The 16,530-nt window shown below is 31.4% G+C and overlaps 1 protein-coding gene across 1 annotated transcript; it reads left to right on the forward strand.

The window, feature by feature from the left end:
• Positions 1 to 6,810: 6,810 nt before the first annotated feature.
• LOC124835531 (ABC transporter C family member 10-like) lies at positions 6,811 to 14,361 on the forward strand. Its single transcript, XM_047310470.2, has 12 exons — positions 6,811 to 7,195; positions 8,264 to 10,322; positions 10,478 to 10,798; positions 10,888 to 10,974; positions 11,100 to 11,687; positions 11,780 to 11,944; positions 12,378 to 12,672; positions 12,797 to 13,011; positions 13,105 to 13,410; positions 13,512 to 13,581; positions 13,666 to 13,905; positions 14,051 to 14,361. The coding sequence occupies exons 2-12, from the start codon at positions 8,277 to 8,279 to the stop codon at positions 14,161 to 14,163; spliced, it is 4,446 nt and encodes a 1,481-aa protein (XP_047166426.1). The 5' UTR covers positions 6,811 to 7,195; positions 8,264 to 8,276; the 3' UTR covers positions 14,164 to 14,361.
• Positions 14,362 to 16,530: the final 2,169 nt, after the last annotated feature.

The raw sequence follows: 16,530 nt of genomic DNA on the forward strand, positions 1-16,530 counted from the left end.
CTTTTTTCTTAATTTTGTTTTATTAAACTAGATAAACTAACTCGTGAATTCACGTAATTAACACACAACTTATATTTTATATTTTTTTAATTTTATTTAGATTTTATTTTAAAAATCTATAAATTATTACTTTTTAAATATTCATGAACTTACATATATTTTTTAACGAAACAAATAACGAATAAATTTTATATCACGGGTCTAATGACAAATAAACATTAAAATCGACAATAATGATTGATGATAGTGATAAAAAGTCTTGATTTCTCTGTTGAAACTTATAATTAATGCTTACTATACAACTCTTTCTCCTACAAAGAATATACATAATGACTATCGTAGTTACACAAATAATGATGATGACACCATAATAATTGTTAAAATAAGGCTACGTTGATTGTTAAAGTAGTGTTTCGTTGACACCGTATTTTCCCGATGAAAAATGGTATCATATGATATACATTTCCATTCATTTGATATATGATATAAAAATAAAGTGATTATACAAATGTAAAATTTTATATATTTTTTCTAAATAAAAGAATAAAAATGTAAAAATAATATTAAATAAATATAAAAAATTTAGGTGTATCAAAATAATATTTTTTTTGTGTTCGTTTATTTGACACTGTTATAGTGGGAAATGAATTATTAGTTTGTGGGTCTGATTTTGAAAAGAAGGAGAAGGCTAAAAATGTAATTTTCTGAAGGGGTAGTTTGATCAGTTACGTTATTAACCTTTCTTCATTTCATTTCTTTTATTTGGTTTAGGTTATATGAAATGCGTTTCGGAGCTGAGACGCCTTGCCTTAAAATCTGCTTCCTCTGGTATGGAAGGAAGTAGATGAATTTGGCAGCAAGCTCTTCTAATTCTTTTATTATTTTGTATAGTCCTCTGACATAGCTTTACAGAGTATTCATAGATACATTTGTAAATACATATTCAATTTCTTTTAAATTCCTTCAAACAAATAACAGACATTATTAAAATTTATTTTAATAATTTTATATTATTAAAATGATATGTTATGTGCTGACGAGTATAAAGTTGTTGTGGTAAACATTTATTCGGTGATGACAGGGACATATACATATGATAAAAAAAATCAAATTTGAATGAGGAATAATGTAATAGGAAAGGCTTGGCAGGAAGTGAATGACTTGAAGCTAAGGGATTAGGTAAATATTGAAATGATTAAAAAACAAAGGAAATAATAATGATCAAGATTGAAGGAGTAGGTAATCATTTAATTTGAAAATGGAACTTTTTTAAATGTTCAAGACAAAACCATGGCATTGGTAAGTCAAAGATTAAGATTGAAGTTGAAAATAATCATATACAAAATCGAGGATAATCAGTTATTTGAGGCATCATTTTTCCTATGATGTCATTTACGGAAGGAAAAAGTGATGATTGAAATAAAAATAAATAAAAACTATACAATTTAAAATGCTCAACACTGAATTAGTATGAAACTATTTAATGTGACGTGAGTGACCACTTTTTCACTGAACAGTTTTCGCAATGGGAAGTTGAAGATAGCCAAGCATAATCAGTTATTCAAGACATGATTTTTCTTACTTTATGTCCTTCAAGTAAAGGAAAAGTGATGATTGAAATAAAATAAAAAATATATAGGAATTTTCGCTCAAAAAAGTCACTTTCGATTGGATGGATGAAGTAGGAAAATATGAAAGTGATAAAAAAAAAAGAGAAATTTTAATAAACAAGATTGAAGTTGGAAAAAACCATATAGATAGTCAAAGATAACCTGAAGTCCATAAATAAAATAGACAGACATAAAAAACCTATGAAATTTAAAACGGATGGTTTTATGCTGAAGTGGAACTCCATTCCATTTAACTAACCATGAAGGGAACACGAAACACAACTTTCAATTTTTCTCAGAGGCTATTGTCATCATTTTTGTAATCTCATTTAAATCATAATTCTTCATAAGTATTAATCAATTCTAGTAAATGATCAGATTTTAAGAATTTTGGAGAAAGAAACAAAATATACTCATAATTTTATTAGAGTAATTAAATTTATGCATATCAAAGTTATTTGAATAAAATAAACTAAATAATAAATTTTAGTTTTACTTTTTAAATCTGTTAAGCAAATTAAGTTTAGGACCAGGACTGATTTTTAAAACAAAATTAACTAAGCGAATTTAAATTCATTGAATAGATTATTCAGAATCTGAAAACTTACATATTTTCTTTTCAAATCTATGTTCAATCCCAAAATCCTTTCAATATATTTCTCAAGACAGTACTACAATTACTTCATTAATTGTTTAATATATTATTATACTATTACCAATTTAAAAATCTAACACATTTTTTGTAAAACTAAATTAGTTATAATTAAAAAATTAATATATATTCAGTGTAATAAGAAAAATAACACACATCTTTACTTTTGATAGTATTAAAAAATATATTATATATATATATAAATATATAAATTCATTTTCATCTCTTACTATTTTATTTATTTTATGAAATAAAAAGCGTGATTTTTGTGGACATGAATGAGTACATCATGGAGAGAGACAAGACAATATAAAAACAATATATGCTTACTTTGTAGATCCTTATTTCATTCACCTTTTTCTTGCAGAGTCGCAAACAAGCCATTAGTGAGCACTAAGTTTTATGCACTTTGTATTCCTTTTGAAAGCCACTACAAGACATGGGTGAGGTACTAAGAAAACAAAAGTTAATGATTCCACACTTTTCACTATATTTAATTAATATATCATCTTAAATATATATAGCTTTTAGACTGACCTTTATTATTCTTTTTACAAACGTAAAAAAAGAATTAGTATTTTTGTTGGAAGTTCCTAAAATTTAATTAAATTTAAAAATTACTTTTTAATATAATATTAAAATATTGAGTTAATTTTATTTTTTGACTGACTCCCTGGTTTCCTTCACTTATCCAGAATCTTCAACAGTGGGAGTGGACTCTGTAAAAATTACTCGTACTGTGTCTTTGTTCCAAGTAGAGACAACTGAGATTAACAAAATCATCATTGTCGAATACACTCTCCTTCATCGTTCTTTTCATTCTCTCTCTTATTATTCCTTCTACCCATTCAAATTCACATTATGTCTTTCCTTCACCTTTCCCACCATTATCAACTTTCACAAATACTCATTTCTGCTTTGCCTTAAGATCACACACTTTCTACCTTTATTTCATCACTTAGCATACTCAAAATAAATTGCCATAAGACTCAATGCGCGATATTTGATAATTACAAATATGACATGTGTAACACGTTTTTTTTCTTAATACAAAGTTATTTAACAATATTTTTAATAAAAAAAATTCAAACATTAGATTTAAGGTTCATTTTTATATAATATTTAATTGCGTCTATTTTATTCAAGACAAAACTCAGATTCACGTTTATGTTATTATTAATACTTACCAACAATATATTTTACTAGATCAATTTATAAAATATTGTTTGAATTTAATACAGCAGCAATCATAGGAGAATTCAAAATAACAAAATTATAATAGTAATATAAAAATACTTACTAGCCAAACACGCTTTATCAATATGCTGCGTAAGGTCCCTTACCATATCTTCAATATCGTGGGTGTCTTTATATAGGATCTGTTATCCATTATAAAAACTTTAATGTTCTTTATATAAAACTGGCAGAACCACATTCCCATGCGTCTTTCCCTCCACCTTTATACTTTTTCCAAAAATTTATATTCTTTGTTTTATATATAATTTTGATTTATGAATGTGTGATAAGTTCAATTATAATTAATCTTCGAAGGACAGTTCTGTTAACATTTTACATTAGAAGAAAAGGTTATGACAATACAACTTCTACTTCATATTTTATCATTCTTGTATTGACAAAGTTAAAATCCCCTTTTTCTCACTGAAAGATTGTACAACTTTATGTAAAGTGTCACACAGATGGATGAGTGAAGAAGACAATTTTATCATTCTTCTTTCTGTCTTTATTATAAATTCCACATTACAAGTTTAATCATTTTTATAAAACTATAATATATTCAAATTAAATAAGGAGATATAGCACATCTAATTTGTTTTTAACAAGGGATCAATGCCCTGTAGGGGATATTTTATGTCTTAGTTCTCATATTATATTCTTTTAATTTGAATTTGTAATTAAATTTATTTTAATGTTTAGTATACTACGATAAGTTATTAATGATAGAGATTATGTACTACAAAAGAATTTTAAAATACCAACGGACTTTTATCAATATATATATATATATATATATATATATATATATATATATATATATATATATATATATATATATATATATATATATATATATATATATATATTTGTCGTTACATTTTTAATACTAACGGATTTCAAAAATTTTTATTGATTTTTTTTTGATAAATTCATCGATATATCACTTATTGACAAAAAAATTCGTTGTTAATGTGTATATCATTTATCGATGAATTTTTTTCTTAGTAAATTTGTTGATAATGTAACGGTAAAATAGTGGGAATTTCTCTACCTATTTTTCACTTACCGAAAATATTTTTTTACGGCTTTTTTTGTTGGTAAGTGAAATGTGCATTACTGATGAAAGAATCTATCGATAAAATTCGTCGGTGATACGTATTTGACTTAACGACGAAAAATCTGTCGTAAAAAGAATGAGAATTTTCTTGTCCATTTTTTTCCTTTGTCTGCGAGAGACATTATTTATTTTGTCCTCTCTCTCGTAGTGTTTATTTTTGTTGCGCTATTGAGCCTCTGCACTCCTTTACATATCCATCTCACCTCACGTCATGGTAGCTTTGAGGCACCTCCCTCTCCGTTTAGCCAGGTCGTTATCTTCGTCTCCACCGACATCATTGAGGTCTTTCACTCCATCTTCTTCTTCTCTATAATCACTATCAACACCGTCCAATACATATTTTCTTCCCTTTCACGCTTCAACCACTACCATCACCGTGCAATGCCGCTTTCGTTCTTCCCTTTTCACGCTTCAAGCAATGTCACCACCGTGCAACACCGTTTTTCTCCACTGTAACGATTTTGGAAAAAATGCTTCAATATGAAAGAAAGAAGAAGAAGATGAATTTGACTAAAAATGCTTTTATCCACTGTAATGATCAAAGCTAACGTTTTTCATCACTGTGCAAAGATTCTGGATTGATAAAAATGAAAGAAATAATGAGAGGGAGAGGGAAAGCGGGAAAGAAGATGAACCAGATTGGAATATTTACTGATAGATTTTTTTTGTCGGTAATTACTAATAGATTTCTTCTTCGATAATTATCAATGTTATTTTATCGTCGATAAATACCGAAGGATTAATCCGTCAGTAGAATTTATCGACCAACGAATTTATCGACGAAAAAATCCTTGGATAATTACTAACAAAATAAAGAATTTGTTGATAAAACTCACCAATGACACTTTTATCGATGATTTTTTGACCATCGATAAGTTGTTGGTAATTTTGTTTTACCGACAGATTTTATACATGTATTTTGCAAAATTTCTAAAATATTAAACGTTTTTCTTTGAAAAAGTTCGTATTAATTTTGTTTTCCTAAGATTTAAAATATGTTTAGGTATTTATTAATAGCAGTAATATATATATATATATATATATATATATATATATATATATATATATATATATATATATATATATATATATATAAAATGACAAATCTAAAATGTAGTATCAATTATAAAAATACTCTTAGTTATAGTATTTACATATTAAAAATCCTACCCACTGTTTGTATGGTATCATTGTTAACATTATTAAAATTGTAGTTAAATATAAAATAGTACGAAAACATTTTAAAGAGGTATTTTATATATTTATATTTTAGCGGATAAAATTTGTAGGAGGGAATAAAAGTATGAAAAATATAATAAAACACAAAAGTAAGAAATATATATGAGAATTTTTGGAGATTTTTTATTTGAAAATATGAAAAAAAAAGGGTTTAAAATGTTATAATAAACATCATTAATTGATTATTTTGAGTTACAATCAACATAGTCTTAAATTTATAATGTTTACGATATACTTGTTTCTAACATCATGAGGAGTCGTGAGAGTTTCCGTGTCTTCCCAAATTGAAGATTTTTATTGAAAAGTTATCAATAATTATTTTTTAAAATAATTTTTAATTAAAATAAAAGTAAAACTAAGTAATCTGTCCACAGACATAGTTGATCTAAGTTGACATTTTAACAATGTCAATGTTGTGAAAGTTTTTTCAACAAATAGTGAATCTCATGGTATAACTTGTACATAAATGTAACATAGTTTTTGGTAAAACAAAGATGTATAAAAGACACAAAATGTAATATTTAACAAATAACATAATTAAAAAAAAGTAAGAGAAAACTGTAAGTATAATACGCTCTAATTTTAAAATACTAGTAGAATCTAACATAGCTAGATAGGGTGGTGTGAATGTTTATAAATTTTTAGACATGTATTGAATTCCTATAAGTAAAATATATTAGTTATTTTAAATTTACTAATTGTTTATTCGAGTGAAGACATTTTTATAACCTGGTTATATCTTGACCTTTCATAATAATAAGGTATTATGTTTTAATATTGTGGATAAAAAAATATGTGGTTAAGATGAATAGATAGTTAATTAGTATAATATTGTTAAGGGAAAGGTATTTCAATAATGAGTGAGTCAGCTCTACGACAGAAAAAAACATAACAACTGACGTTAGCCATGACGACATCGTTTGGGTTTTTCCATATAAATGCACTCATGTCTTACGCTAATCTCGTTACATAGACGCACGTTCTTTCGCTGCAACCTTCATTCTTCAACACTTTCACTGACTTCCACTGTTACCACAGCAAGCTTCTTCATCTTTGTTTTTTCTTCTTCGCAGCCTCCCTTTCGTTTTCTCCATAACCTCCACTCTTCTCATCATCTTATGCATGCGTACCCTTTCTTCACCAAACAACAATTTCACAAACACTAGAAAATAACAAGAGCAAGAAACAAGAACATGTGCTTTTTTTCCTTCTTTCTTGTTATTTAACCGTGACACGAGTCGTCCATTGCGGTATTCTGATAGACGCGTTCAAAAGGAAAATACGTTTGCGTGTGGCATTTAGCCACTGATGAGTTCAGGTTTCGGACGATGCGCTGTATAGGTTTGTCCTTTTACTGATTCCTATGTTCATTCTGTTTTATTATCATTAAATTGAATGAGCCACTTTCCGTTGGTCTATTTTAAATATTCCTTTCGTTTTGTTATTTTCTTTTTATATATTATCGTAACAATACTTCAACGTTCGCTCATTCTCTTTCAGACCCAAATCAGCAGAAGCCATTTTTTATTGTGTTATTTTTTTCCCCATGTTTTCTTGCTGGAATGAAGTTGTTTTCATTTGATACATCAGTGTGCTAGAAAAAAGAATAAACTATCAAGAGAGAGAAAGAGGAAATAATGTGACAAGTGGTGGAGAAAAAAAAATGGCACAGAAGATTGTGAAAGGGAAATCAAACGTATGGACAGATATTAGAGTTTAATTTTAATTTATCGCGGGCCTAAACCAAGCAGAAAAAAGCCAAATTTTATAAAAGGATCAAGAATATTTCAACCAAACTCCTTCACCCTGTCGAGGGCATTATTTAGAACTTGAATTTGAACTAGCCCAGATGCCCCATACATGAATCTGGAACAAAATGAAGATGTATAGAAAACACGCATATTATTTACTAATATACTTATTGATTGGTAAATATGAAACTCACATGCTATCATTCACTAGGAATAACCAATAAATAGCTGACACAATGGAAGATACCTCACACCACCAAAAACGAATATTAATTGTACTCTTTTGTAGTGACGTTTCTATTTCTAAATTACTGACGTTTATATAGAGTGTTATTGAAAAGAGAATGTTTGAGAATAGTCAAGAATACTCTTTCACTTCAGAAAGAAAAAACAAACTCGTATTAGGCGTTTATGGTTAACCATTGTCATATCTTCTACTTGTTGTTGATGATAAGTGATGACTGCATGTGAACATTGTTTGTCCATGTTCATTTCTCTCTCTTAAAAGTCAACTTAGCCATAGACACGTTCTCAAATACGTCTCTTTGGCTAAAGCTTGTTGATAAACTATTTATGGGTTTTAGTTTCACAGTTTTAGGATAATGATTTCCTCTCCAAGGGCATGATTTTATGGGCTTCTTTGTTTTTATTTTTCCAGAGAAGTCAAGGAGATGACGGTGTTTTGGAACGTGCTTTGTGGGGAATCTGGTTGTTCGGAGGCGGGAAGAATGCCTTGCAGTTATGACTTTAGACTTCTCATCGATCCTTCTACTTGTGTCAACCATTTGTTGATCTCTTGCTTTGATGTGTTATTACTTATGATGCTTGTCTTCATCATGATCCAGAAATCAACATTAAAACCATCTCGGGGTATAATACAGGTGCAAAGATATTCATATTTGCAGACAGTTTCTTCCATAGCTAATGGAGTTATTGGGTTGGTGCATTTGTGCTTAGGCATTTGGGTTTTAGAGGAAAAGTTGAGGAAGACCCAAACTGTGTTGCCTTTTGATTGGTGGTTGCTAGAAATCTTTCACGGATTAACGTGGTTGTTGGTGAGTTTAATGTTAAGTCTTAAGCTGAAACAACTTCCAAGAAGATGGGCGAGGCTTTATTCTATTCTGATCTTTTTGATTTCTGGTATTTTCTGTGCGTCATCGTTGTTTTATGCAATTAGTAGCAGAGAACTAACCCTTATGATAGCTTCAGATATTCTATCTTTTCCGGGGGCGATATTATTGTTATTATGCACATTTAAGGAATCCAGTTATGGAGACACTAACAGAGAAACTGATGAAAGTCTTTATTCCCTCTTAAATGGCGAGTCTGATAAAAAAGACTCTATTCCATATGTAACACCATTTGCCAAAGCGGGGTTCTTCAGTAAAATGTCATTCTGGTGGTTGAATCCATTGATGAAAATGGGTAAAGAGAAAACACTTCAGGATGAAGACATTCCAGGGTTACGGGAGGAAGATCGAGCAGAAAGTCGTTATTTACTATTTCTGGACCAACTGAACAGAAAAAAACAAAAGGATCCATCCTCGCAGCCATCAGTTTTGAGGATAATACTTTTATGCCACTGGAGAGAAATTTTAGCATCGGGATTCTTTGCATTGCTTAAGGTACTTGCATTGTCTTCGGGACCTCTTCTATTGAATTCTTTTATATTGGTTGCTGAGGGTAATGAGAGTTTCAAATATGAAGGTTTTGCATTGGCAATATTACTTTTCTTTACAAAATCCATTGAATCCCTTTCTCAAAGGCAATGGTATTTCCGCTGCAGACTTATTGGTCTGAAAGTTAGGTCACTGCTAACTGCAGCCATTTATAGAAAGCAATTGAGGTTATCCAATTCTGCTAGATTGATGCATTCTGGTGGTGAGATAATGAATTATGTCACTGTGGATGCTTATAGAATTGGTGAATTTCCCTATTGGTTTCACCAGACTTGGACAACTAGCTTTCAACTATGCATCTCATTGGTAATTCTTTTTCGTGCTGTTGGGCTGGCAACAATTGCCTCCTTGGTGGTGATAGTAATCACTGTTCTTTGCAATACTCCACTTGCAAAGTTACAACACAAGTTTCAAAGCAAGCTTATGGTCGCACAAGATGAGAGATTGAAGGCTTGCTCTGAGGCTCTTGTGAATATGAAGGTGTTGAAGTTGTACGCATGGGAAACCAAGTTTAGAAAGGCTATAGAGAGATTAAGGAAAGAGGAGCTCAAATGGTTGTATGCAGTGCAATTAAGAAAGGCGTACAACACCTTTCTTTTTTGGTCCAGCCCTGTTCTGATCTCTACTGCTTCCTTTGGGGCATGTTACTTTCTTAATGTTCCTCTGCATGCAAATAATGTTTTCACTTTTGTGGCTACTTTGCGCCTTGTTCAAGATCCAATTAGAACCATTCCTGATGTTATTGGGGTGATCATTCAGGCAAAAGTTGCGTTTACTAGGATTGTAAAATTTCTGGAGGCACCTGAACTGCAGAGTGCAAATGTCACTAAAAGGTGTCTCAATGACAATATGAGGGGTTCAATAACAATCAAGTCTGCGAACTTTTCATGCGAAAATAATGTATCAGAGCCAACACTGAGAAACATAAATTTGGAGGTTAGATCAGGGCAAAAGGTGGCTATTTGTGGAGAGGTTGGCTCAGGCAAATCAACTCTCTTAGCAGCGATTCTCAGAGAAGTTTCTATGACTCAGGGAGAAGTAAGATTATGTTCCTTTTTGTCTATTATAAACTTTGCAAATTTTGGTACTTCACTTTGTGCAAGTTACCAGCGTGCATTTTTTCTATCATTCATTTGAGTAGTAATATTATTGGTTTGATTAATGTGTACCTGATTTTGCTTTTTGATTTATAGCTTGAAGTGTATGGCAAGTTTGCCTATGTTTCTCAAACAGCATGGATACAATCAGGAACAGTACGTGAGAATATATTGTTTGGGGCAGACATGGATGCTGAAAAATATCAAGTAACACTTCATAGGTCTTCATTATTGAAGGACCTAGAGTTGTTTCCCAATGGCGATCTCACTGAAATAGGAGAGAGAGGAGTTAACCTGAGTGGAGGCCAGAAGCAGCGAATTCAACTTGCACGTGCACTATATAAGAATGCTGATATATATCTCTTGGATGACCCATTCAGTGCAGTTGATGCACATACTGCAACAAATTTGTTTAATGTAATGAAAAATTCTCTTCTTCCTGTACTACATTTGTTATGTCTTGGTGTTATTAACTTTTCACTGATAAATGGCTTTTAACTGGACAGGAATTCATAATGGAAGGACTTGCTGGGAAAACAGTCTTGCTCGTGACTCATCAAGTTGACTTCCTTCCAGCATTTGATTTTGTTTTGGTAATTTCTTCCATCTCGAAGCACTAGTTATGTCATTTTTTTAATTTTTTTTTGCATAATAGTTCTGTAATTGTAAAGCACTGGATGTAAATTAGCATTGCTATAATCACTCTTTTTTCCTACAGTTGATGTCAGATGGTGAAATTATAGAAGCTGCTCCGTATCACCATTTGTTGAGCTCAAGCCAAGAATTTCAGAACCTTGTGAATGCCCACAAAGAGACTGCTGGTTCTGACCGGCTTGTGGATGTCACTTCTTCCCACAAACACTCAAATAGTTCTAGAGATATTAGAAAAACATCCATGGAGAAACAATATGAAGCATCAAAAGGCGATCAATTGATTAAGCAAGAAGAGAGAGAAAAAGGAGACCATGGTTTCAGACCGTATATACAGTATCTGAATCAGAGCAAAGGATATATATTATTCTCTTTGGCTTTTTTTTCTCAGATAACGTTTGTGATTGGCCAAATATTACAAAACTCGTGGATGGCAGCTAGTGTTGACAACCCTCAAGTCAGCTCTTTGAAATTGATTGTGGTTTACTTGTTGATTGGAGCTATTTCATCAATATTCTTGTTGATCAGAAGTCTTGCTACAGTTGCTTTTGGCCTTCAATCGTCAAAGTCACTATTTTTACAGCTACTGAACTCCCTTTTTCGTGCTCCCATGTCATTTTATGACTCCACTCCTTTAGGACGGATACTTACTAGGGTAAGCATATTTAACATTTCTTTTTCTTTCCCTTTACAATGTAATGCAATGCATGGAAGCACTAATTTTTTGTCTGTTATTTCCTTGTTTAGGTCTCCTCGGATCTCAACATTGTGGACCTTGATGTTGCATTCAGCTGTTTGTTTGCTGTGGCAGCTACTTCAAATTGTTATGCTAATCTTGCAGTTTTAGCAGTTGTTACTTGGCAAGTCTTGTTTGTCTCAATCCCAATGATTTATTTTGCAATCAGCTTGCAGGTGATGAACGAATTCTTCTTTGGATTACATTACATGGATAATTTGGTGTCATTTTTTAAATTAATTTGAGAATAAAATTATTTAACCGCAGTGTTATTGTTGGACATGAGATCATAATGACACAGATCGACTTCATCCCTGCATTTTTATATAATGCGGGTTTTTGAAACCTATTTATTTTCCATGTAGAAAATTTTGAATTTTAAAATAGCTGGGAAGTATCTTATTTAATCAAGATTTGACTTATAAAATAAGGAAACTTGTGTACTACGAAAGGGCACTAAGATATAGTTCAGTTCACAAAGAAAATTCACAATATGGAGGCTCTTTTATCTTTTCCTCTTTTAATGACTTCGTAACAATTTTTCATAGATTTAAATACTCTCATTGCAAAGTAAAAATACTTATTAGCCTAATAATTTCTTTTATACAGAAATATTACTTTGCTTCGGCGAAAGAACTTATGCGGTTGAATGGCACCACAAAATCCTTTGTAGCTAACCATCTTGCTGAATCTGTTGCTGGAGCTGTGACAATAAGGGCTTTTGAGGAGGAAGATCGTTTTTTTCAGAAAAACCTTCATCTAATTGATGTCAATGCTAGTCCTTACTTCCATAGTTTTGCAGCAAATGAGTGGTTGATTCAACGATTAGAAACAGTCAGTGCTGTTGTTCTCGCATCTGCTGCACTTTGCATGGTCGTGCTTCCACCTGGAAGTTTCTCCTCTGGTGAGACTTTTTCTATTATTGCTTTTGGAAAGCTACATTTTGTGTAATTCGTGCAAATGATGTTTTTCATTAAAAGCTCGGTCCAATGCAAGTATTATAATGTCAACTTATGATGTTATTCCAGGATTTATCGGCATGGCTCTTTCTTATGGTCTTTCACTTAACGTCTCCTTGGTATTTTCAATTCAAAATCAATGCAATGTAGCGAACTATATAATATCAGTGGAGAGGCTAAATCAGTATATGAATATACCAAGTGAGGCACCAGAAGTTATAGAAGGAAATCGTCCTCCTGCGAATTGGCCAGTTGCTGGTCGAGTAGAGATAAATGAATTGCAGGTATTCATTACTATTTCAAAACATGTTGCTCTATGTCCTTAAAAATGCCCCCGTGAAGCAAAGCTCCTAATTTGCTTCTTGGTATAAAAATAGATACGTTACAGGCCTGATGCACCACTAGTACTGCGTGGCATCACATGCACGTTTGAAGGAGGGCACAAAATTGGTATTGTTGGCAGAACAGGCAGTGGAAAATCCACTCTCATAGGTGCTCTATTCCGTCTTGTAGAGCCAGCTGGTGGACAAATAGTAGTTGATGGCATAGACATTTGCTCTATCGGTCTTCATGACTTGAGATCACGCTTTGCTATTATACCTCAAGATCCTACTCTTTTTAATGGCACAGTCAGATACAACTTGGACCCCTTATCTCAACACTCTGATCAAGAGATATGGGAGGTAATGACATACATGTTTTGTAATTTTTCAGTATTTTGTAATGTCTTTTATGTTTTTCACATCTCTACTATGTGTGGACTGATTTTAGCTTCGATGTGAAGGTTCTTGGGAAGTGTCAGTTACAAGAGGCTGTCCAAGAGAAAGAAGAGGGATTGGGATTAGACTCTTCAGGTACACTTGATGTTTTGTTCCTACAACTCTGCTCTGACAAACTCCTACGTAAGTATTAATTAATAGTGGCAAATTATTGTACAGTTGTTGAAGCTGGAGCAAACTGGAGCATGGGACAGCGACAACTATTTTGTTTAGGACGTGCTCTTCTACGCAGAAGTCGCATATTGGTGCTTGATGAAGCAACTGCATCAATTGATAATGCAACTGATTTGATTTTGCAGAAAACCATTCGTACCGAGTTTGAAGATTGTACAGTTATCACGGTAGCTCACAGGATACCAACTGTCATGGATTGCACCAAGGTTCTTGCCATTAGTGATGGTATGTTGCGCTTCAACACATGCTTTTCCAAAATAATCTATAATTGTGATGATTTAATTTTTTAAATAATTGATCATGCGTTGGAACTTAACGTTTTGTTATTGTATATATTCTACGAAAACAAAGTGACTATTTTTTTTTTCAGGAAAACTGGTGGAGTATGATGAACCAATGAAGTTGATAAAGAGAGAAGGATCGCTGTTTGGGAATCTTGTCAAAGAATATTGGTCTCATTTTCGGTCTGCAGAATCTCAATGAGACTGAACAAGATTTTTGGAATAGCTGCCATGTCTTTTTTCCTGTAACATTGACAAGTCAAGACAGTTTATTTAGATTAGAAGTAGGATGGAAATGCATTATATTTGGACAAACTAAGAAAATAGTGCAAAGCTATTCAGCAGTTGTTGCTTACAATATGACATCTATAATTGGAAAAATCATTGGATGTTATCAGAAGCACCGGTATCTCTATCAATTTTAGCCATCTGTCTACTAAGTCTTCTTTCCAGGAATAAAATTTTGAAAAGATATTTTGCTATAACACATTCTCAATTTAGTAACTTAACCTATTATCTCTGCGTAGAAATGAACTTTCATTTTGATTAAGAAATTTGTTTTTCAATGATTATGAAAAATGTCTAAAATCTTTATTAAAACTCGTTTGGTGAATTATATTTTCTAATCACTTGACTACCGAGTTGCTTTAAGACATGTATTATTTCGGAATGTTATGTCTAACATTTGATTTCAACTTGTATTTTAGCACGTATGCTCTATTAATTATTGGATTGTTCTTCACAGAGTTGCCTCTTAATATGTGATGTTAATCATATTGTCTCTTTTTAAAATTCCAGAACCTACATTTGAAGTTTTCTTTAATATTGAATATGTTTAATATCCCTTCACCTCCAAGTCTTTCTCTACACCTCCAAATTGATATTTTAAATGATACATGGATGTAATAATCCCCGGCGTCGACGGACGGTATCGAGAAACATCAAGGCTGGACGGTCATGGCAGGTGGGTTTCCGAACATGATTAAGGTAAAACACTGATTAAAAATGATTGGGCTGTGGATTGGACCGTGATTAAGGCTTTGCTAATCCGAAACTCACGACCAAAACTATAAATACAGGTCAAAGGTAAGAGGTAGACAGGTTCATTAATTACGCATTTATTACAGTGCTTAACTTACCGATACTGACTTTGGCATCGGAGCACCTTTAGCCGGTACACCTCCGATCGGTGCACAGGAGATTGAACAAGGCTTGACTGGACGGAGAGAACAGAGCTCCAGCCGGTGCACAGGAGATTGAACAAGGCTTGACTAGACGGAGAGAACAGAGAAAGCGTGGACCGAACAACGTCTAAAGGAAATTGTGCAGGACTTAGGTGACTCAATCCATGGAGAAACTCCTTTTTAAATGATGATAAATGTGGTTTCATATGTACCTTAAAATATTTCACCTTGAATTAATAATTTTATTTTAAATTCTAAAATTATTTTTTATAATTCAAAAAATCTTATATCTTATTTATTATTTTTCATCGAATTTCAAAATTTGATAAAAAAGATTTTCTTCATCAAATTTTGAAATCTAAGATTTTATATTTTTTATCGAATTTTAAAATTTGATAAATTTTTGAAAACTCTTTCATTAGATTTTGAAATTTGATAAAGATAAAATCTTTAATCCAATAAAAATATATTTACTAAATTTTGAAATCTAGTAAAAGAAAATATAAAATTATTTTTTTAAAATTAGAAAAATAATTGGAAGTGAAACGCAGAGGATGAATTGGATTGTTTTTGAAATCAGGACCCTTGCTTGCGGGCCCAAAAAATACGGATCTTCATTGTATGCCAGTAAATAAAAGTAATAATTATGTGCAACATAAAAGAAATACAAATTTTAACTTTTAAAAAGATATTTTAACTATTATTCTAAAAGCATTGCATGCTTTTTTCTTGAGTATTGTCTCACATTGACGCCAAATGAGAATTGAGGAATGCGAAAGCGGGCGTTGACTATTGATAGTTATCATATCAATAATCATATTCCCCTAACTCAAACGCAGAGCACTTGCAGACATTATGGACTGCATTTTATTATTAATTTCACATTTCAGACTTCTACCTTATTCCTTTACTCAAATTAATCCACAAAAATCCTATTCATATCAGATTTCTTCCATAATATATTACACCAATCACTATCTAATCCACAAATTCGACTTCAGATTCTGCCTCTGCGTCATAAACATTAATTATAACATATATCTTATAGTATTCAATTACTTTTATAAAAATAATAATTTCAAATTAATAATTTAAATTCTTTTCATTTTCAACTTCAACATATGAATTAGCCCATTTTAATTAGATTTTTGTCAGTTGTATATATCTCTCAACAAATTTGCTATACGAATAAAATGTTCCTGGATTCAAATTAACACAGGAATAATTGAATAATAACTGGTATATGCATGAGAAAGATACTTTTCTAGTAGTTTATTTTTATACACTTATATTCTAATACTGATAGTTGTAATTAATTACAGCAATTATATAATTTTGAAATAATTATTTTATAAGAGTTAACAGTTTAAAATTAAATATAGCAC

The sequence above is a fragment of the Vigna umbellata genome, chromosome 8, assembly GCF_029865625.1.
Source record: "Vigna umbellata cultivar VRB3 chromosome 8, Vumbellata_1.0, whole genome shotgun sequence".
Classification (NCBI taxonomy): Eukaryota; Viridiplantae; Streptophyta; class Magnoliopsida; order Fabales; family Fabaceae; genus Vigna; species Vigna umbellata.